At 40.5% G+C, this 23410-nt stretch overlaps 3 protein-coding genes across 10 annotated transcripts in view; 1 reads left to right on the top strand and 2 right to left on the bottom strand.

Moving 5' to 3' along the window:
* Positions 1-2516, bottom strand: part of Cep170 (centrosomal protein 170) — a 92216-nt gene extending 89700 nt beyond the window's left edge. For 4 of the 7 annotated variants that reach the window (XM_042701219.1, XM_042701214.1, XM_042701213.1 and 1 more), the window contains exon 1: positions 2125-2515. The gene's annotated coding sequence lies outside the window, so the exon portion shown is untranslated. Of the gene's footprint in view, positions 1-2124 lie in introns of all 7 variants that reach the window. The other 3 variants (XM_042701217.1, XM_042701216.1, XM_042701215.1) reach the window with 2 other exon arrangements.
* A 580-nt stretch (positions 2517-3096) lies between these two features.
* The window catches only part of Sdccag8 (SHH signaling and ciliogenesis regulator SDCCAG8), a 181299-nt gene continuing 160985 nt past the window's right edge, over positions 3097-23410 (top strand). The window contains exons 1-6 of one of the 2 annotated variants that reach the window (XM_042701143.1): positions 3097-3292; positions 8730-8882; positions 10020-10105; positions 13826-13939; positions 16413-16538; positions 21735-21875. In XM_042701143.1, the coding sequence (XP_042557077.1) occupies positions 3226-3292; positions 8730-8882; positions 10020-10105; positions 13826-13939; positions 16413-16538; positions 21735-21875 (687 nt within the window). In that variant the 5' untranslated portion in view covers positions 3097-3225. The remainder of the gene's footprint in view (positions 3293-8729; positions 8883-10019; positions 10106-13825; positions 13940-16412; positions 16539-21734; positions 21876-23410) is intronic. The other variant, XM_042701142.1, reaches the window with a different exon arrangement.
* On the bottom strand, positions 20226-20725 carry LOC122126699 (60S ribosomal protein L23a-like). Its single transcript, XM_042701147.1, has one exon. The coding sequence runs from the start codon at positions 20723-20725 to the stop codon at positions 20258-20260; it is 468 nt and encodes a 155-aa protein (XP_042557081.1). The 3' UTR covers positions 20226-20257.

Raw genomic sequence — 23410 nt, forward strand, 5'->3', positions numbered from 1 at the left:
TGAGTCACATATAGAGTTCACAGATTATGTTTAAGTTGGTTGAAATTTAAGGGAAATAAGTTCTACAGAAAATACCTAACACAGTAAAGTACAGCATTAAAAGGCTAAAATTACACAGGTCAACATCAAGAAATACTTTATTGCAAATCTAACCTAATTTTAAAAAATAAAGCTACTTTTTCTCAAAAGGTAAACCCTGGTTTAAGTTGAAAGTAATATATAATTTGTTAATTGAAGAAAATCAAGGTTATGACTTCTGTAATGTGGACACTTTAAGTTTGAAGAGCTATCATAACTTGATTACTAATAAGTAGAGAAAATATTCCAGTAGTTACAAGTGAGAGCACCTTTTCTTAAGTTACTTTGTAAGCCTAAAGTTCCTTTTTAGTATAACTACAAATTCTACTTCACAAAGACAAGGACTAATTTAACACGGTGGTGAGAACCAAGTTCAATGATACCAACAACTCACAGAACCAGTAGAGTTTTCCATACATTTTGACCAGTAGCAGGACTAGAGGAGATACACCTAGGTTTTACTATTTGGTTCTGTTGTTTCTCGTTAGTTTGGCTTGCAAACCTTTCAAGTTTGTTCTGACTCTGTCAAGTACACTTAAAACTATCCTGTTAGCAGGGAAGAATGGGGCTCGCCTGCAATCCATACCCCAGGGAGGCTGAGGTAGCAAGATCCTGGGTTGGGAGGCCAGCCTGGACTACAGGGTAAAAACTCTGCCTCAAATAAACAAAAAGAACGAAAAAGACTAAAATTCTACAGTACTTACAATGTCGAGAAAAACTAAGGGTAGTTAGGTTTTAGTTCCTTAAAAAGGCAAAAATAAAAAAAGAAAAGAAATCCAGGTTGGGTTGTAACCACACGTTCCAGAGCTTAATTCTTAAGTCTCTGAAGCACAGCTAGGTAGATTTATAGGAGAGAAGTTGTAGAGAGACTGTATTATCCATAATGTAACTCAGTTCGCCCATTATTCTTCCACCTGCCCCTCCCCTTTCTCCTCCATCCTCTCTTCCGCTTGCTTAAAGCAGAAACGTCAGCAAAGGACAAACACTGAAAGCCCCATTTTCAAATCATTTTAAAAGACGCCTTTCCAAACCAAATGTATCCTCTGCTTCAACAATTTTTTCTTAGTTGGCCGTAGTTTCTTGAACAGAATAAATCAACCATTGCAGAACAAGATACGTGCCAGGCCTTTTTTTTTTTTTTTTTTTTTAATGTTTCGATTGCTTAAATAACGAAAGGGAAAGATGTATCCCAACCAATTCCCTCGGGAACAAGAATACATTACCCGTCCGATGGGGGGAAAAGAAAAATAATTCTGCTGCTTCATTTCCTGCTGCACAGCAGCCTGTCAGCCCCTTCCTAGCTCAGCTCCTCACGGTCACTTGGCAATCTCACATAGATTACCTCCATCTCTGCCTCCTTTACATTCTTGGGGGGAAAACATACATATATATAGAAGCAAACCTCTACTGAAAATCAGGGCACGGGAGTAGGAGGCTGGACATCTAAATCCGTCTTCCCGCCCAGGGTAAGCAGCTGCTGGAACTATACCCAACCCCGCATCGGAGCCTTAGGACAATGCAGCCGACAGGAAGACCGAGCCGCAGCCCACGCGGGGCACATCCTCCCGGTGGGGTGCGTGACACCGCGTCCTCCACGCACCCCCCCCCCCACGCCCGCCCAGCGTCCGGGCCCCGACGCCAACCATACAAAAGGGCCGGGCGCGCCGCGGCCGTCCTCGCGGAGAAATCCCCTCCCCAGCGGCCGAGCGCAGCCACTCCCCGCGGCGCTGCGCCCGCGCCCCGCACACACGGCCACGGCGCGGGGGGGGGGGGGCGCTGCACAAAGCCGGGCCCCGCCCCGCCCCGAGCGCGGGGCGTCCGGAGCGGACCCCGGGGCGGGCTGGGGGACGGGCGGGGGGGGGGGGAGGGAGCGCGGCCCGCCGGGCCCGGCCGGGGGGCCCTGGGGTCGGGACCGCGCGGCGCGTCCGGGAAGCCGCCCTGGGCCGCCGGGCCGCGCCCCCCGACCCCGCCGCCGCCGCCATCCCGGAGGAGGAGGACGAGGGGCAGCGGCGGGCGCCGCCGGGAGCCCCCGGGCGCATCACTTACCCCTCGCCGTGGAGAGGGACCGGACGGGGAGGCGGGGCGCGTCGCGTCCCGTGAGTCGCTGGCGCGCCGTCCTCCGCCCACCCCGGCGTCGTCGGCGGCGTCGCCGCTATCGCCGCGGCCGGGCTCCGGGGCCTGTGGCTCCGCTGGGCAATAACGTTATTCCACACACGCCCCACACATAGCGGTAACGGCAGCGAGCGGCCGCGCAGTGCGCAGGCGCCGGGGAAAGGGCGAGGAGCCAGGCCCGCTCCCTCCGCCTGCCCGGGCCCAGCGGTGCCCAGTGCGCAGGCGCCGGGCCCAGACAATGGAAGGGGGCTTCGCCGAGGGTCTCGGCCCCGCGCTCCTCCGCTGCCCACTGCGCACGCGTGCCCTCAAGGCTGGCTCGAACAATAAGGCCCGGGCCGGGCCTAAGTCCGGGCCGCCGAGCGAGGACCGCGGCTTCCGGCGGGCCGCGCGCAGCTGCAGCTCCCAGTGGAGGTGGGGTGGCGGGGCTCGCGACGACTGCGGTGCCGGCCGCCTTCACGGCCGGGCTGAGGGGAGCATCGACAAATCCTTGTTCAGGAGGATCTGGCTGTTTGGACAGATGTCGCAACTAGAATAGGGCTCCTGCGCTGGTGATGTGCGTCCTTGAGAGGCCTCCGGGGTCAGCTGCGTGGCCGCACACTCGGAAGCGCCCAATCCCTCAGACGATCCCCGTCCGTCACCCGGGTGGTCCGCACTTGAGGAGGCCGGGAGGAAAGGCGGGACTAGCCGAGGCTGGGCTGAAGGGAATTGGCGCGGCCTCCAAGCCTGTCTCCTAGCAACACGCTTCCGCGACCGAACGCCCGTGCGGGGACCGGGGCGCTCAGCCTTCTGGGAGTGGTAGTGTAGTAGGAAGGCTTCGAGGATCCTCGAGGCTGAGGGCTTCGGGCCTGTGGACTACAACTCCCGACGTGCACCTCGAGGGCCAGTGGTTAGGGAGAGCCCCAGAGCTGGGTCCCGGACTCCAGGCCCCTTGGTGACAGGAGCGGTTCGGAGCTGGCAGGCGTCCCCTGGTACTAGGCCTGTCGTCCCAGGGGAGTGTACTGGACTGTCCCCCGCCTGACTCGCACCTCTGGGTCCATGGAGAAGCCCCCAGGGAACTCTACCCTGGAGGAGAGTCTGAGTCAGTACCAGCGGAGTCTCCGGGGTGAGTTGCTCCGGACCTCAGAGCCGAGCTCCTGGGTCCCAGAGCCGCCGTGGGCGGGAGCAGATAGGTGTCTTGCCCAGCACCTCCTCCGGGCTGCAGCCGCGCTGCCGGGGAAGGAGACGAATGTGCCTCACACCGTTTGAATTTGTCTGTCAGGGCTAAGCTGCGCTGGATTCTCTTGCGTTCCCTGGACCGGCAGGGCTCCCTGATCTTGACTTGGGTCCTGATCTTGACTTCCTCAACAAGTGCTAGCAGAGATTTCTTGGACGGCCCAATCCCAGTTTTGTCTTGTTTCACGCTTTGCTGTTAAATACAATGAATTCCCGATTCCCACTTGTTGTACGTTCAAATTATGGTGTACTGAGTCCAATGTGACTTACAAGACCAGGAGCAAAACACGAGTAATATTTGAGACACAGATATTTCTATTGATTGGTATAGACTTTTTACATACAGTGGATCATTTGCAAATTGCCGCCATGTTATGAATATCCCTATTTTAGGCTAAAGCTCAGAGTGGTTGAGTTATAGGCCAAAGCCCACACAACTGGTTAGGGGAGAGTCAGGTATTAAATTCATGCCAGCCTTTCAAAGCCCATCTTTTCCTTCCATTAATCAAGCAAAAGCTATTATTTTATTTCAAATTTTCTTTGGTTAGTACTCTTTATGAGTAATTAACTTGGAGAAGTGATGTCTATATTTAAGCTTTGCTATCTCCAACAATACATGTATCCTTTAGAAATCTCAATTCTTGATATATGGAAATTGTGGTATTACCTTCCGGGATATTATGAGAAACAAATGAGTACGGTACACAAACCAGTAATTTTCAGATTTGTGAATATTGTTACCTATCATAAGAAAAGTCAAGACTGTGGATGTAGCTCAATGTTCATCCAGTAATGAAAAAAACCGATTTTATGTGAGATACATCATGAAAACTAGAAAAATTTCAATAATACCCTCTGTTTTCTGTTCTGCTGCATTTTTATAATGTCCCTAAGTCATGACTAACAGTAAAGTTTGAAACATTAAAAGCCAAATTTATTCAGGAAATATTCAATCAATGCCTACTACTGTTGGGTTTGACATAAGGAATAAGATAAAGTCCCAGTGTTGTACAGTCTCCAGGTTAATGGGAGAGAAAGATCAGAGGCAAAATAATTACATTTAACTCTGATAGCAAAAGTAAAGATCAATACTTGGCACATACATGCTCATTAATTTTTAGCTGCTGTGTATACTTGTTGCAAAATGAAGATTTTGAGATTAATGAGTATGAAGGACTACAAAGTTTATAAACTTTGTGGGATTGATTGTAGTGCTATAAGTTGCTAACATTCTCAGTTATCATACAGTAAGAGTTAAAGAATAGATCTTAATCAGTATATTAATGTATTAGTGTTATAAGATTACATACCGAAAAAAACCACATTTCACTTTTCATTTGGAAGCAAGAAAGGCATTGTGCACAATGCTGTGAGTGAATATATTTACTCTTTTGGACTGGTTTTTTTTTTTTTTTTTTGGTCTGCCTCTGGATTATGCTATTTTTAACCTTGATTTTGCTACCTGTCAATCTTTTAGTAAACCATGACAGCAATCATCAAAATAGGCTGTGGTCCAGTCAGTAGTGGGCAGACACATGTTACTCTTTTCTTACTGTGGCTATTTTCCTGCTTGTATGCTCTTGTCTAAGCTTATATCAGTAACTGTAGTGCATCTAGATTTTAGCCTAAGGGATAGTTTTCTCAGAGACAGCTGGGCGCTTTGCAGGGGTGGCGCCCTTTCCCTGTCACCAGGACAATTCTCTTTCACATTTTCCAGAACAGATGGCTAATGTAGAAATTAACAATTCATGCTATGTATGTAGTTGATGATCCTTCCTGGACTGAGATATACCTGCATTTTGTTAAAAAACTTCATCTAGATAGGAAGCTCCACATGGTGAGCTGGGAGATAGAGCATAGAGAGTAGGGAAATGGACTGAGAAAATAAGTGAGACTTAAAGTTTGCCAGCATTCATATCTCAGAAGCCTTTTAAGTGCTCATTGTGCTGATTGGTGTTTGGGTAGTAGACTAGCAGAAATACTGTTTACTTGGATTTATGTTCATGTGATCTGTGGGACTCATTGAAGTTCTGTGTGTATTCATACTTATAATTTCTTATTCAGTCTGTGGTTGGTGCTGGGAAGAAGTCAGGATGCATTCTGAAATGCATTGCTGTCCTCCCAGGAGAGAAGAGGAAGTGTGTGTTCTGTCTCTTGGTTAGATAAAGCTGTGTTCCATTAGCAGTGGAATGGGAAATGATGTTAGAGCCTCTTCACAACTCTGGTTTCCTTAAGCTTCAGCAGCTGATAATGCATCTGGGGACTGGTGTTCTTCATAAGGAGAAGGGAGTGGGTTCAGTTCTGATGTAGCCAGTTGAAGAGTGATGAGATTTCATCTTGAATCTTCTGAGGATTAACTCAAATTGTGTCATAGTGTATAATTATGTTACTATGCATATATTTGAAGATCACTTTGCATGTTTTGAAATGTAATGAAATGGCTTTAAAATGTCACTTCTTTGATCTTTTATAACATGGTTTTTACAAATTCTGTCTCTTCTTCTCTGATCCTCATAACTCAGTCAGTAATTGCAAAAAACTTCCCCCACCAAAAAACCTTACACATCACTTTTCTTTGAGGGTAGTTGTTAACTCATTATTAGTGAAATTTTGCGGCACTCATTAAATGTTATGAATCCTTAAAGATTAAACAAAAGTATTAGAAAGGACTATTAAACTCTCCCATCAGCCATTTTGGTTCTTTAACTCTCAGTTCCTTACTGTGGAGTAGAATATGTTTTTCTGTTTCTCCCTACTTTAGCCCTATAAAACTAAAATAACTTGCTTAAACTTAAACAGACACACACACAAAAAAAAACCCCAAAATTCTGTATTTGTCCAACATTCACAAGAACCTTGACTTAGTTCAAAAACCAAAGAAGCCAGGCACTGGTAGCTCATCCTTGTAATCCTAGCTATTCAGGAAGCTGAGATCAAAGGATCCTACTTAGAAGCCAGTGTGGGCAGGTAAGTCTATAAGAAGACTTTTTTTTTTTCCCCCAGTCCTGGGGCTTGAACTCAGGGCCTGGGTACTGTTCCTGAGCTGCTTTTGCTGAAGTATAGCACTCTACCACTTGAGCCACAGCACCATTTCTGGCTTTTTCTCTTTACGTGGTACTGAGCAATCAAACTCAGGGCTTCATGCATGCTAGGCCAGCACTCTACCACTAAGCCACATTCCCAGCCCATCTAAAAGCCCTTTGTCTTCAGATATACACCAAAATGCTGGAAGTAGAGCTGTGGCTCCAGTGGTGGAATAGCTGAAGGACAGCACCCAGGACCTGAATTCAAGTCCCAGGAATAGCACAAAAACTCAAAAGCATCAACCAACCACTCCCATCCCCACCACCAAAAAGCCCTGTTATCATTGTAATCTGATGAAAGGATGCTACTGTTAGGCATTTTCAATATGCAGTTTTCATTGCAGATGTCCTCCATTTTTCCTAATATAGCTTATTAGCTTTTAGTCAGAGTAGGTATGAATAAATAATTATCCTTTGTCTTAGAGATGAAGTCAATTGATAGCTCCAAGGAGTATACTCTTAATGTTAGTCAAACTCTGTTTCTGCTCTAATGGGTGCAATCAAGACAAATGCCTTATTCATAGATTTAAGAGCATAAATCTAAAGCTCTGAACTAAACTGCTTATCATATAACACTTTAATTTTCCTTTCCCATTGACAAATATCTCTAGAAAATACTGAGTTACTGGAAAGCTATTTCTGCTATTTATATTGATCAAAGTAGGAATGCATCTTATCTGGACTTCCTTTAACTCAGAGTGAGGAAATGGGGATGAGGCTTGGTTAGTAATCAGCACCACATTTGTGTCAGAAAGATCTGTGTGAAAATAGCATTGGTATGGAGAAAAATATAGTGATAAACTCAACTGAGTCTCTTGAGAAGTCAAGTAATAGAGAATTACCCTATTTAATCCATACTTGGAAGATCTGTTCTCTTTAGTTTAATTAAAATTGAAAATGAGTTGCTGCCAGTAAAGAAATGATTACCTATTTCTGTAACAGAGTATTTTTTTCTGTTAAGTAATGTGAATATTGTTTTAAATTTTGAATTTAATGAACAGAATGAAAATTGGGTCTGTTTTTCAAGTTCCTGTAGAATATATGTTATAAATGCATTTTTATCCACGAAAATCATTGGCAATGAATTGGTCCTTTTCCTGCTATTGCAGTTAAGTGACCCCTTGTACTGCAGTTTTCTTGGGCTGTTAGAGTAAATGGTGGAATGGAAGATGGTAGAAGGGTAAGTAGAGGCCAGGGCTTTTCCTCCTCCACACAGCCTCAGTGCCCCTCCTCTGCACATGGCCTTTCCACAGGTCTTTGCAGCATGGTGGCCAGTTTCTAAAAGCAAGCATTCCAGATCAGAGAAAGCAGAAGCAGTCAGTCCTTCCTACCACCTTCCACTGCATTATGATTTTATAAGCCTACTCATTTTCAAACTAGGATATGAGGTTAAGTTTAGAGATGAACTATCACAGTAAAATTACCTTGAAGTACTTTATGTTAGGAAATGTATGTTATATATGTGCTGGCTAGTATAAGCTTCTATTCAAAAGGTGTTTAGTTGCATTAAGCAAGAAACTACACATGATAGGTGGTCAGTACAGTACTTAAGCACCTTACAGTAGGATCTGCCACCATAACCACTTCAACTCTTGATCAAAACTAAGCTAGAGCCCAAGGCTACTGGCTCACACATAATCCTACCTACTTAGGGGGTGAAATCTGAAGATCATGGTTGAAGCCAGCCTAGCCAGTAAAGTCCATGAGACTGTTATCGCTAATAAATTACCAAAAAAGCCAGTTGTGGAGCTGCAGCTCAAGGAATAGAGCACTAGCCTTGAGCAAAAGAAGCTCAGAGACAGCGCTGGGGCTCCGAGCTCAAGCCCCAGGTCCAGCAAAAAGAAAAAAAATAATAAAAAAAACCTAGACTGGTCAGTTTGATTTCTCTTGGTGGGGCAGGGGATGTGAGATTCTCAGGGACAATCAGGCTTCCCTAGGCCAGAGTTTGGTGTGACTAAGTCCCTCTGGCTGGTTCTACCACTTACCTTATATGTACAGGTGGGATCAGCACATCTTAAAGTCAAGGGGGAGGAGAGTTTATCCAGGTAGGAAGAGCTCTGCCATTCTAGCCTCTGGGCTGGTGGTGCTATATGTAGTGATTACCAACAGTTGCAGTGACAGGGACCATATCATAAAGTCTAAAAGTCTAGCTCTACCAATTGTTCATGTTACTGCATACATTTTATCAGTTCTACTTTTATTAGATGTTTCTTTTTTCTTTTTATTTTTTATTTTAATTTTTAGAACGTGCCAGGACAAGCATGCACCAACTGAAAGTTGTCTTGAGAGAAGGTGAGGTCACTGTTGAAGAAGGCACACTGGACCCCTCCTTTAACCTCACTGTAGGAAGTGAGGATGGTGGGGCAGCTTGGCATGAGCATCAGCACAGCCACGCTGGTGAGTATGAACGTCAGTGCCAGCCTGAGTGGTGCTAATGCATCTTTAAGACCCCAAGAAAAATGACTTCATTCCATTCTCCATTCTGCTGCTAGGATGTTATTCCTAAAACACAAACCAAGTAATATTATGCCCTGATTAGTTTTTAATATTTGATTCTCTAACATCTAGGGTCCAAATTCCTTAAGAAAAGAACAGCATTTTTCTGAGATTGTTATAGCCTACCTCTTCACATGGTCCATTTATCCTAACTGCCCTCTCACAAACCATGTTCTATCCTACTAACCTATTTGTGCCTTTGCACATGCAGTGACTCCAGACTCATCTTTTGCTTCCTGAGGAACTCCTGTTTCTACTGCTACAGTTAGCTCCTCAGTGAAAACAAGCACAGTTACATGTTCCCCCTCTTTTGCACCATGCATAGCTTTACGTCTGCTTATACACATTTATTTTGGTGGTACTAGGGTTTGAACTATCAAGGCTGTGGGCCTGGTAAGCAGGTGCTTTCCTGATGAGTCATGCCTCCAGCCCAAACATCTTATATGTATTACTATAGCTCTTTTGCCCACTGAATTCTTAGCTCTTAAGAGGTCCAGTTTTTATTGTCCTTATATTCCCAGTCATTATCATAGCTGTTGATGCCTAGTAGAAGTTTAAATTATCTCTGTGATGGATAGAAGGATGAATAGTTGATGATAAACTTATTAGTTAGCTTTTCATCACTGCAGCGAAGATCTGAGATAAATAAATAATATAAAAAGAGAAAGGTTTATTTGGGCTCACAGTTTTGGAGGTTTCAGGCCATGATAAATTAGCCTTGTTGCTTTGGGGCTGTGGTAAGACAGTGTCCATCTTGCCTAGAGCACATGGAAGAGCAAAAATTGGTTTGCCTCCTGGTGGGAATGGAGAAACAGAGGAAAGGGCTGGAGCTGTCTATACCGCTCAAGATCATACCCCTCAGTCCCTGATGATTTCCTACTTAACCTACCTCTTAAAATTCCCATGATCCCCCTGTAGCAGCAAGCTAGAGAGTAAGCCTTTGACACATGGCCTTGGGGAACATTTGTGATCCAACCTGTAACGAAAACCATGGATTCAGTCAAGTAAGTTAGTAAATCGATGGCTTTTGCTTTGTAGTGAATCAGCTCCAAGCCTTGTTGCACCAACAAGCCAATAAAGAAAATGAGGTATCTCCAACAAGAAGACGAAAAATGTCTCCTTTGGTATGTATCAACTTTTGTAAATGGACTAAAGCATTTATCCTTTGGTATATATCAACTTTTGTAAATGGACTAAAGCATTATTTTCTAACTTTTCCAGTGTTGTTTTAGTAGTTGATGTTGTAGACATTTCTGATCATAGTAATAGAGTAAAGCATTAGAAGAAATTCTATTCTCTCTGAGTATTTTGACTGAAGAGGAGAAACATTGTCATGGTGAAGGGAATCTTGATGCTTTCTGCTTATTTGCTTAAAAGCATAAGCAAGAAAACAGCTCAGAAAATTCATTTGCTACTGATAGCAAATGTATTAAAAGGAGCATAATGTTTTATTTCCTTTTTAGAATATCATGTCTATATTCTATTGTTTTTCAGGGTTATTTAATATTTTACAGTACTATTGGAGTATTAAACTGAAGAATGTGATATTATTATGCGATAAATTTATGGTTCTAAAATATTGTCATGAGAAGGTATGCTCTATCTCTTCTGAGGTTGAGTTTCTTTTTTATCCCCTCCCTTTTGTTTTCTTTTCTTTTCTTTCTCTGAGGTCAGGGACTTGCACTTGCCTACACTTGAGGCACACTCTGAGTCCCTGGTGTTGATTTTTGTTGCTTTGATGCAGTATGCTAATGTTCCATAGACTGAGGGGAAAACTGTATCATAGCCTAGGCTTCAGCTCTGCACCATGCCCGGTAGCAAGCACATTGTGCCTGGCTCATAGTCTTCTTGCAGCCCTAGTCAAATATTACGTATTTAGAGTGCTTTAGAAATTATAGCTGCAATAATCGCTTTGCATTTCCAGTGTGTGACAGGTGACTATATATCCTGTGTGCTGGAAACTGTGGAGATGTGTCACTTGCCTTTTCTCCCTACTGAACTGTCACATTGTACCCCATGTTAGCTCTTCACTCCAGCCTGACACATACTTCTCTGCTTAATTCCCACTTTAGAGAAATATATTTCATCTACATATTCAATATTTGTAGAAATAGATGATAATTTTCATTGTATCATTCAGTGAATTTATTGCTGTTGACATCTGGTTTTTAGAATGCTCTTGAACATACAGTGGGTGGAATGCTTTAAAATGAATTAGATGAAATTCCTGTATTTGTTGTGTACTTAGTTATGCTTATTGGATTTAAAAATAAAATTGAGCAGTGTAACTAGAGAACTCACTAAATCAAAACAGGTTAAGAAGATATCCTTTAGGAGAATTTGTTTAATACACACATAGTATGTACAAATATACAGCCTTCTTTATATGAAAAGATGTAAAAGAATAGAAGTTAGACTCTAGATGCATATAGCCTGTATATAGTTAGTAGCTTTGTAAGATTGTACATTTAAAATGCACTTTCATCCAGTATGACATCTCAGAAATATGTAGGTGTATTGAGACTTGAAATGGAGACATTGTTAAGAAGAAAATATAGCAATTATTATTTAATATGTGAATGTCAAACTAATAAGCCATCCAGAGTATGTACAAATCATTTATGGGTATTTCTTCCACAGTATCAGCTTGAGATTTTTAATTTTTGGGGGGGACAGTTGTGGGGCTTGAACTCTGGACCTGGGCGCTGCCCCTCAGCTCTTTAGCTAAAGGCTAGCAATTTACCACTTGAGCCACAGCGCCACTTCCGGTTTTTCTTGTGGTTTATTGGAGATAAGGCATCTCACAGACTTTCCTGCCCAGGCTGGCTGTGAAGCATGAGCCTTAGATCTTAGCCTCCTGAGTAGCTAGGATTACAGGCATGAGCCACCAGTGCCTGGCTGAGATTTTAAAATTTTTACACTGATTTTACCTACATATACATAGTAATGTGGTCCTCTTACACTATCCATTAAGGTTACTTCTAGGACCCCTTCGGATACCAAAATCCGTGGAATCTCATGTCCCGTATACAAAAGGATGTTATATTTGTATAACTTATGCATATCTTCTCACTTGCTTTAAATGACCTGTAGATTACTTCAATGTACATGCAGTATAAATAGTTGTTATATTGTTTAGGGAATAATGCCAAGTAAAATAGTCTGTACATCTTCAATACATACAAATGCTTTTTTCATCTACAATGAATTCTTGAATATAATCCATAGCTACAGAGGACTGAAAATAACTGTTAATATAAAATGATTATAATTGCTTTCTGCTCTCCACAGATGGGATCATTTAATTGCAGCTTCTTTGGGTCTGGGGTAGAATTCAGTAGAAGAGTTCTTGTTTGTGATGCATGAGGCCCTGGGTTTACCCCAGCAGGGCAGTTAAAATATTTTTTAAGTTACTTTGGTTTTTACTTTTCTTAAGTATAAAAAAAAAATTCTCAAAGCCCTGCCATGGGAGCTGATATTTCATGGTGGTTTAGAATTTCTACTGGACCAAGAAATAGAATAATTGAGAAATAGGAACTATGACTCATCTGGAGCTCTCCTCTTGACTTGAATGATTGGTCCTCATTTCCTTTTCATGATTTCTTCTTTTTAAAGTATTATGATCTAAGTAGAGCACAGCAGCTGTTCAGGAGACTGAGGACTGGAGATCATTCTTTGAGGACAGTTTTGGCAAAAGGTTTAGGAGACCTGACTCAGTCCAGGAAGAGTGTAGTGGTATATGCCTGTCTTCCCAGCTGTGTAGAAGACTAAGATCAGGAAGATTGTGGTTTTAGGCCAGCCCAGGAAAGAAAGTTCATGAAGCCTCATATCAGTATCACATGCTGGATGTGGTGGTACACATCTCTCACCCCAGCTATGGCAGGAAGTGTAAACAGGAGGATTGTAGGCATGGACAAAAAGTAAGACCTGTCTCAAAAATAACCAGAGTAAAAAGTGCTGGAGGTTTGGTTCAAATGGTGGAGTACCTGCCTAGAAAGCATGAAACCATAAGTTCAAATCCCAATACTGCCAGAAAACAACAGACGTTACAGTATGATATATGATTTCATAAACCATTTCACAATCATTTCAAGGTAAAGTGAGGCATGCATTAAAAGTCAGCTCTAGGGATGCTATGGAGCTAAATTGCATTGCAACTCTTTCTGAGATGTCTCTGTGTGGTTTATCACTCCGTTTTGGGTGGCTCTAGTCTTGGCTGTTCTGTGCACCAGGATAGTATAGTTTTAGATTGCCTAAATACTAGGTCAAAAATTTAAGCAACACTCTTTTTTAAGATGAAAAAAAATTCACCTCATTGTCTCACATTTAACCATATAGTCTAAGAAATCTCTTCCTGTTGAGTGTGCTGGCACATCCCTGTACTCTCAATACTTGGGAAGCAGAGGTAGAGAGACTGTAAGTTTGAGGCCAGCCTGGGATACAAGGTAAGATACTGTTCAACAAAAAGCAAAACAACCCTCCCCTCACAAAAAAACCCCAACAAAACAAACCATAGGTTTCTCTAGTGAGCTGACCTATAGTTTCAGCCGGCAGTGTAGAGGGACTTGTCCCTTGTCCCTCAGCATTTCTGGATGGGATCACAGGTTGCCAAAGTGTTCAAATAGACAGATAGTCCAAGCCATTTCCACCTGCATGAGCTTCTCATAACACTGTCTTAAAAAAGAAATATTCATATCCTTGAGTCTTGTATATTTGTGGAACTTACAGACTAGAGATATAAATACTATTAGCCATGCTGTTATGTCTCCTGTGTTTATATTATGTCAGCATTTGCTGATTGGTTGCTACATCCATATCTATTTCCTTTGTCCTTTGTGCCTCAGAGGTCATCAGAAGGTGAAGAAGCCAGTGTACCCACACTGAACAACCTGGTTCCCATCATTAATGACCAGTCTCAATACATTCATCATTTGGAAGCAGAAGTCAAGTTCTGCAAGGTACGTCTTTCATTAAAAATGTAAATGCCAATAAAAGCTATTACCTCTTATACAGAAATTTGCTATTATTATGACTTCATGTTTATAACAATAATTGAAAATACCATTCTTCTGTTACTTTTTATTTTTATGCCAGTATTGGGCTTGAACTCAGGGTTTGCATACTGTCACTGACCTCTTTTGCTCAAGGCTAGCTTTTCATCACCATTTGCTCAAGGCTAGTATTTTATCACCATTTGAGCTGTAGCTCCACTTCTGGGTTTTTGTGGGTTTTTTTGGTAAGTAATTGGAAAGCCTGGGATGGCTTTCACTATGACATATCTGATTGCTTAATTCCCCTTTAGTCCATTATACTTTTAATGATTTCATAATGTATTCCAAGTTTCAACACTTTTCCTTTCTACTCCATTTACTGAAGTATATGCACATGCTTTGGAAGTTGTAATACCAGTGTTGCCGCCTCCTACTCATTTCAACCTATGAAGCTATGGTGCAACAATCAGGAATTCCAAACTATAGACTAAATTTGCCCCAGTGTTAGTATTAAAAGTCTAACCTTGACTGTGAATACCCATGAAATACACATTGTAGATAGTAATGATCAAGAAAACAGATGCATACCTATAGTTTGTGTGATATATACAAAAAATATAGATTATATGTCTTGACTGTATTCAGTTTACTAATATCATTAATGTCATTAGAGCCTTTGTGCTTTCCCCAAATACATTACTGTATCGAGTTTTCTCCCTACTTTTTTCATTATCATTGCATAAGGTAGTATGATTATACTTTATTTTATTTTTGTTTCTTTTAATGCTGCAGATTGAATTATGTGCTTTTTTTTTTTTACAGGAATCAATGATATTTTTGTATCATTTATTCTATTAACATTTTGGTGGTCTCCTAAGGTATAAGGACATTATAAAGCTTAATGCCTTTAGATCCCATTACCTAGAGCTTACAAGAGAGTTAATATTTTGACATGTTTTCTAGTTGTCATCGGAGGGCATAATCATTAACACAGACAGACATTTTAGGATTGCCAATAAAATTGGGCGCTGGTGGCCATGCCTGTAATCCTAGCTACTCATGAGGCTGAGATCTGAGGATCATGATTCAAAGCCAGCCCAGGCAGAAAAGTTCTGTGAGACTCTTATCTCCAATAAAACACTAACAAACAAACAAACCTAATATGGTGCTGTGGTAGAGTGGTAGCCTTGAGCACAAGAAGCTCAGAGACTATACCTGGAGTTCAAGCCCCACACAGAAAAAAAAAAGAAAAAGAAAAAGAAAAAAGAAGAAGAATCTGCCACTCACTACAGTATGTGGATAAAACTTAAGAAATAATAAATTTACCATCTTGTTTAAATGACAGAACTATTACCTGTGACCACCATAGTAGCATACTAGAAAATAAAAGTCTTTTATTCCAAGATATAACTCTAATTGTAATATGGTAAGAAAGTTGTGAAAAGCTCATCTCTTACAGGTATTTTTTGGTTTATATTTGTTTTTGTTTTGAGACAGTATCTTGCTATGTAGCCCATGCTGGCCTCAAACTTGTGGTTCTCTTTCTTATGGCTTACTTCTCCAGTAAGTTATGACCCTCAGTATTTGAGCCTCTAATTTTGTTTCAATTTTTTTACTTTTTTTTTAATTTTTTGTCTTTTTGGAACAGTGGTTTTCCCTGGGGCCTCAGTTCTCAGATAAGCCTAAGATTTTTGCTTTTCAGTTTATGCAACATTTTTTCTTGTTGTGAAGGTGAGGTTGATGCTACATGTCAGATTGAAATTTGGAAGTCTGATACATGGTTTTACATTACAGATTTCAAGTATAGCTTTTTCCTTTCTTTTCTTTTTCTTTTTTTCAATTGGAGGTTTTTTGTTTTTTTGTTTTTTGTTTTTTTTTGTGTTGGTCATGGGCCTAAACTCTGGGTCTGGGCGCTGTCCCCCAGCTCTTTAGCTCAAGACTAGCACTCTACCACTTGAGCCACAGCACCACTTCTGGCATTTTCTGCTTATGTGGTGCTGAGGAGGTGCTTATGAGGGGCCTCATGCATGCAAGGCAAGCACTCTACACTGAGCCACCTTCCTAGCCCTCAAATGGAGTTTTAACGCCAGGCCTTGCACCTTCTACATAGGGGCTTTATTGCTTTTTTTTTTTTTTTTTGCCTCCAGCCCTTTTTAACTTTAGTTAAAAAAGCATCACTCTGTGGAGAAGGAAATTGTCAGGAATTGTACACTTTAGTATATGTACTGCTGAAGTGAGGACAGAAATTATATACTTCGGGATAGACCACCATCAGCAGACCCTCAGCTAGATACACCCAAGCCTTCCCTTTGTTGGGTAATGTTTAGATAATGTTCCTCATCTAAATATAATAACAGTATTTTAGGAAATTGATAGCATAAGTCTTCCATACTTTATATTGTTCTGGATTGTCTAGTATTTTGGTTTCTGCTTTTTGAAGGAGGAACTTGCTGGAATGAAAAATAGGGTACAAGTGGTTGTACATGAAAATGAAAGCCTCCAGCAAGAGCTGAAATCTCAAAGGCAAGAGGAGACAAGGAGGAAACAAAACTCCCAGGATGCATCTGTGAGCATGTTTTATAACTATAAATTCTATTTTTGTTTGGATGTTCCTTTTTGCCCTCCTTCCCAGTCCTCTGAACTGTATATTCTCTCCTGGAAGTTTGGCCAAGGTACTGACATTTGCCTGATGCCCCAAAAGTTAGAATTCGTTGTGGCAGATAAATCCTACTGTGAAATGATGTACTCTGCTTTCTGGAATGGCCATTTTGCTTTTGCCACATGGAAACAGTGACGCTGAAAGCAGGAAATGTTATATAGGAAAGACTGTTAAATCCAGAAACTGTTCAGAACCTTACCTTAGATCTCTGTTGTATTTCTCTAATTTTTCTTGACCTCTAAAATCTGAATAAATTCTAATTAGCAATATGGTATATCGGAAAGAATGTTGTCCTGAGAGTCCAAGAATCAAAATATTAGTCTTCCCATTGCTACCAAGAAGCTGAATATAATAAAAAAAAAAAAGAAGCTGAGTATTTAGTAACTATGCTTTTTGTAACTTACTCTGTCAGCTAAGTCCTTAATCATTTGAGAAGAGTCAGTAGACAGTGGTGCAGTTCCTGAACTTCTTCCTGATTCCATCACTTGGTTTATTCTTAAAATGTCATGTTCATGAGGTTTTAATGAGTTTCCACAGTGACTGTCTGTGGCCCATAGATCAGACAATCTCTGTAATTCTGACATGTAATTCTTGTGGCAATATTTAAATCAAGTCTAAATTTCATACCTTTAACTTATCAGAGATATTTTTGCATCAATGTTTTCTAGAATACTCTTTTGCTACAGCTCACTGTTAACCATAGTTTGTTCTGCTTTTTTGAAACAAATTCAGTGTTCCATGAAAGTTTTCATACTTGCCTACTGCAGACTTACTTTCAAATAGACTCTGGTGGTTTTTGACTAATTGTTATACTAAACAAGTTTTGTTAAGAAAAATTAAACTCCAACAGCTTGGTGTTTTTGTTTTTTGTTTTTGTTTTATTTTTCCTGGCTAATTGGCAGATAAGAGTCTTGTGAATTTGTCCGCCTGGACTGGCTGTGGACCTCTGTTCTCAGATCTCATCCTCTGAATAGCTAAGATAAAAGATGCCAGCCACCAGGGCCTAGTTTGATTCTGCTTTTGAAGTTCATTTTCCAAATCTGACCTAATATTTCTTTTCCTATCCTCCAGTTCTATGTATATTAGAGTCTGCTGTATGGAAGATTCTGTTGTATCAACTCTGAAAAATAAAGTAGGCTGCTTACTATTTCATTTTCCCCCAGCTTACATTCAAGTTTGTGATCAATTATTTTCCCCTTAACTTTATATTTTTTCTCTGCAGATAACTAAATATATATGCATATATGTATATATTAGTCATATTATTAGTGGTTAAAAATTCCATCTTACCTATTTTAATGTCAATTTGAAGAAATGACCATATAAAAACTACATAGCTCATTAAAAAGCATTTTTTGACTTCCTTGTAAATATGTAATGACTTAGTAGTGAATCAGTTATTCATAGAAGTGGGATAAGGGGAAGGGAACTGAGAGAGGAAATGGGGCAGAGCAGTGAGTCACAGGGCAGGGGAAGTGAGGGCGCAGAGGAGGTGGCAGCACACTCTCCTTGCAGTGTGTTTAGCACAGGGAATTTTCAGAGGAAACTACAGTCCTAATTGTTGAATGGACAATGTTACAGGGAGGCTCTATTGTTGATCTTGAGCATTCACTTGACGTACAGTGTCAGACAGAAATCAGGTGACTTAGATATTTAATTAATATTAAGCTTAATTTTTTTTTCCTTTTGCCTGTCCTGAACCTGAACTCTGGGCCTGGGAACTGTCCCTGAGCTTTTATGCTCAAGGCTAGTGCTCCATCACTTTAGCCACAGCTTTACTTCTTGCGTTTTGGTAATTAATTGGAGATAAGAGTCTCAAGGACTTTCCTGCCCAGGCTGGCTTTGAACTCTGATCCTCAGAGGTCAGCTTCCTGAATAGCTAGGGTTATAGCATGCATATATATATATATATATATATATATATATACACACACACACACACATATATATATATATACATATACATATAACATATATATGTCACTGATGCCCAGTGACTTTTGTTTTTTGTTATTATACAATTGTATAATAATACAATTTTTTACCTTTGTAGGTGAATTAATACATTTCATAGATATACATGTGCTATTATATTGGAGACTTAACATAAATAACACTTTTAGAATATGTTGAATATAAGCAAATGACTCAGTTAAGATGTTATCTATTACCAGTGCTACTAGCTCATTTGAATAAAGATTTTTCCAGTGTTTCCTAATGTCTTCTTTTGAAAAAATAACTAAAAGAACCATAAGGTCATAGAAACATTTATTTATGACCTCACGGTTGTATGTGTCAGCCACTGTATCAGGCACATTGTTTGCACTGTATTTGAAGTGTCACAGTGGATGCACAGCTGTTATTATCTGTTTATTATTACATTCACAACACTGAAGGAAGCTAAAAGTCTGGTCCAATGACAGATATATAAAATGCCAAAGCAAGGATTCAAATCCCAACTCTCTTGATCCTCAAATCCCTTTACTTTCCCACAACTCATGCTGCCCTTCTATAGAAATTAGAAAGAGCTAGCCAGTGTTGAACCAAATGTTTTTCCATAAACTCGAAGTTTTCCATCAGAAAAAATATGGACCTCCTCCTTGCTGTCTCACTGTTCACCCCGGACTGGGACTGGGAGGACAGCCAGCAAGACTTTGGGCCTAATTTATGACCTAGATCTTCAAAAAGGAAGCTGATTATTTTTTAAACCAAAAAATTTCCAAGTATATTTCTTTTCTATTTTCATTTTTCCTAGCTTCTAAAAAAATTCCTATGAAGTCTCTTTTCCTGGAAAGCTTTATCTAAAATTAAAAAGTTAAAGTAATCCTAAGACATATTAATCAGAAATGTTGGCACGTGTACTCATTCAGATATCTAAAAGTTTAGTGTGTGTGCGTGTGTGTGCACATATGTGTGTGCATGCACTGCCCCTGAGCTTTTATGCTGAAGGTTAGCACTCTACCACTTACTTGAGTCACAGCTCTTTTTCTAGCTTTTTCTGTAGTCGATTGGAGATAAGAGTGTCACTGATTTTCTACTCAGGCTGGCTTTGAACCATGATCCTCAGATTTCAGCCTCTTGCATAGCTAGGAGTACAGGTGTGAGCCACCAGCACCTGCTTTAGAAGTTTGCTTTTTTATTTTTTTTTGGGTCCGGTCGTGGGGCCTGAACTCTGGGCCTGGGCTCTGTCCCTCAGCTCTTCAGCTCAAGGCCAGTGCTCTACCACTTAAGCCACAGCGCCACTTCTGGCTTTTTCCTTTTTGCTTATGTGGTGCTGAGGAATTGAACCCAGGGCCTCATGCATGCAAGGCAAGCGCACTACCACTGAGCCACCTTCCCAGCCCCAGTTTGCTTTTTTTTTTAAGTATAAATTTTCTGAGTCACTTCTTTATGTGTTTGTTTGCATTGCCTCCACTACCAGTGCTCTCTTCAGTAAGAAATAAAAGATTGTAAATCATATTTAGAGATTTAATATGCATAGGTTTTTTAAAAATCTTGGTTAAATACCCAATTCAAGTATTTAAACACTATCTGTGGAAAAACATGTTCATTAGACCAGAACTCTTTTCTTTTTCTTTTTTTGGTGGGAAAAAATGTATATTTATAATTTGCCAGCTGGATTCAGTTTAGATCATTCTAATTTTGTTGGCAACATCTAAAGCATCATAATCAGGAGCCAGTCGAACATATGCCTTCTTCTCTCCATCAGGTCTGATCAGGGTATTGACCTTAGCCACATCAATGTCATAGAGCTTCTTCACAGCCTGTTTGATCTGATGCTTGTTGGCCTTAACATCCACAATGAACGCAAGTGTGTTGTCTTCTATTTTCTTCATGGCTGACTCAGTAGTCAGGGGAAACTTGATGATAGCATAGTGGTCAAGCTTGTTTCTCCTCAGAGCACTCTTCTGAGGATATTTGGGCTGTCTTTGGAGCCATAGCGTCTTGGGCCACCGGAAGGTGGGTGAAGTGTGGATCTTCTTCTTTTTGTGGCTGTGGACACCTTTCAGCACTGCCTTCTTGGCCTTCAAAGCCTTTTCCTTGGCTTCGGCTTTAAGAGGGGCAGGAGCTCCCTTCTTCACTTTCGGTGCCATCTTCAGAACTCTTTTCTAAAAAATAAGAATACTGACTTATTAAATAGTAATAGTAACCCTTCTGTACAACATCTTAACAATAATCATAAAATTATATTAAAAAAGAAGAATAGTACTTTATATTATAATCTAGCAATCTGTGGTCTGCAGGGTTTCACCAGTTTCTCCATACAAAATTTGTGCCCCTTTTCTATTTTGACCTCAAAAGCAAGTTTGAATGCAATGAGATGTTGGGAGATTTGACCCTGCCTTCGGAATCAAGTGCAAGTTCATTGGCATGGCATGCTGTGTTACTCTTACTACCCTTATTATCGAGCTTTGTGTCCTGGGGTTCATGGCCTTGTACTTTCACCTCGAGTAATGGGGGATTGCCTGTGATCCCAGGAGCCAGGCTCGTCCATGCCTGTGTGATGATTTTAGTGAGGTTCCCTTTTCCCATCTAAATAGTACACGAGAAGTTAGGTTTTATTCTTCTTTTCTACCCTAGTTCTCTGTACTTCACTGGCTTAGCACTTATCTTGTTATATTGAAATGATAGTTGTTTATGTATTGCACTGTAAACAAAGTATACATTCAATTCCCCTTACCTCTGTGACCATTACTAAACTGTATGGGAGTATATAAAGCAGTGTCTGGCATGTAGCAAAGAGCATGTTTGTTTGCAGTTATTACTGTTATTAGCTATGTGACTCTGAAATGTAGGAAGTGACAGCCAAGACAGAACAGGGGATGTGTTCCAAGAGAGTCTGTCTTCAGAGGAGTAAGGGACAGCCCCTGTGCTGAATGCTCCGACATCCAGCTCTCTTTGTTCATGTTTGTCTTCGTAACACCTGCTGTGCAATATGACCCTAATAGCCCAAAAATGTAAAATGATTTCCTGTAGTTTAGAAACGTATGCTTTCCTCTCCTTGCAATGTGCATAAAAAAAAATCAGCATTCCATTTGTAAACTCTGCATGCTTAATTTAAAGTTGAATGCCAATTATATTACTAGTACATTTTTCTTTTAGGGAAATATGCAGAATTTGTGGGTTAAGACAGGTGAAGATTCTAGAGTGGATAAAGCTGCCAAGAGATCATTTCCACTGGGTGATGTAGACATGGGTCCAGCTGTGTGTGCTGGAGAGACTGAAAAATGGAAGCTGGAACTGGTGAGTTCTACATCTATACCTTTTCCTCTTTGTACTTTTTCTTTAATTCTAGGAAATTTCACATAAATGGGAAATTTGCCATTTTAAATATTCTTAAATATTTTAAAGTGTGTATTCCAATTTGATGGAGTCATCAACACTATAATTTTTACTTTTCATCATCCCAAATATAAATAATAAATTTCCACCCCCTTTTTCTCCCAAACTTTGATAGCTGACAGTCTATTTTCTGTTTCTGTCAATTTGCTTATTCTAGGTACTTCACATATTTGGAATCAAAACAATATTTATCCTTTTGTGTCTAGCTTATTTTACTTACCATAGTGATTTCAAAGTTCATCACATAGCAGCATATACTAAAATTTCATTTCATTCTCTGATCAATATTTTGTTACTATGTACCTGCTACCTTTGTTTCCATTCATTAATTTATAGCCCTAGGGTTGTTTGAACCTTTGTGCTATCATGAATAGTTCTGCTGTGAACACTGGAGTATAAATGTCTTTTTGAATTTGGCTTTTCTTTTGTGTGTGTACATATATATGTACATATGTAATATATATAAATGGGGGTCATTGGATAATGTAATAATTCTTCATATTTCTTTCTGCTCCTTACATTTGGTCATTTCAGTTTCCTATCTTCAGTGTGACTGACTCTGTTCTATTTGTCCACATATGCTTTTGAATCTCTAAAGAATTTTTCCTGTCAGTTATTTTAATTTTTTTTTGTCTCAGACTTGCTATGTGGTTCCTTTTTTATAGTTTGTTTTCCTAATTTTCTTTAGTTCTTTATACTTTTTCTCTTAGCTCTTTGAGAGTATTTGTCAATTTATTCTGCTCATTAACCTATACTCTTCTTCATACCAGTTTTTTCAAGCAATTGTATTCATGTCTATATTTTGTGGAATATTCCATTTTTGCTTCAAGTGAACTTTAGCCCCTGAAGTCAGTCAACATGTTCGTGCGCGCGCGTGCGTGCACGTGTGTGTATGTGTGTGTATACATGTGTGCATTACCACTGGGGCTTACACTCAGGGCCTGGGTTCTGTCCATAGCTTTTTGCTCAAGGCTAGGGCTCTATCATAGCTCTACTCCTGGCTTTTGGGTAGTTAATTGGAGATAAGAGTCTCATAGACTTTCCTGCCCAGGCTGGCTTCAAACTGCAGTCCTCAGATTTCAGCCTCCTGAGTAGCTACAATTGCAGGTGTGAGCCTCTGGCACTGGGATATTTTTTTAAAATTTATCTTTCTGCATGTGGTAGAAGTTTGTTCATTTTCACTGGTGTGCTTACTGTATGAATGATCTACAACTTACTTATGTATGTACTCTTGATGAATGTTTATATTGTTATGGTTTGGAGCTATTGTAAACATTCCTGCTATTGACACTTTATATCTATTGATATGCTCTTCACTCATTTATATTGCATATATCTCTTGGGGTAAAATTCTTGGTCATATGATATGTCTATGTTCATAAGAATTGTCAATCTTTTAACATGGTTTAAAGTCACTAACAGTATATGAGTCCTGC

The sequence above is a fragment of the Dipodomys spectabilis genome, unplaced genomic scaffold (assembly GCF_019054845.1).
Source record: "Dipodomys spectabilis isolate Male_0828 unplaced genomic scaffold, ASM1905484v1 ptg000288l, whole genome shotgun sequence".
NCBI lineage: Eukaryota > Metazoa > Chordata > Mammalia > Rodentia > Heteromyidae > Dipodomys > Dipodomys spectabilis.

Excerpts from the sequence above, each read along its gene's own strand:
- LOC122126699 (XM_042701147.1), bottom strand. The coding sequence starts at position 20,725 with ATGGCACCGAAAGTGAAGAAGGGAGCTCCTGCCCCTCTTAAAGCCGAA.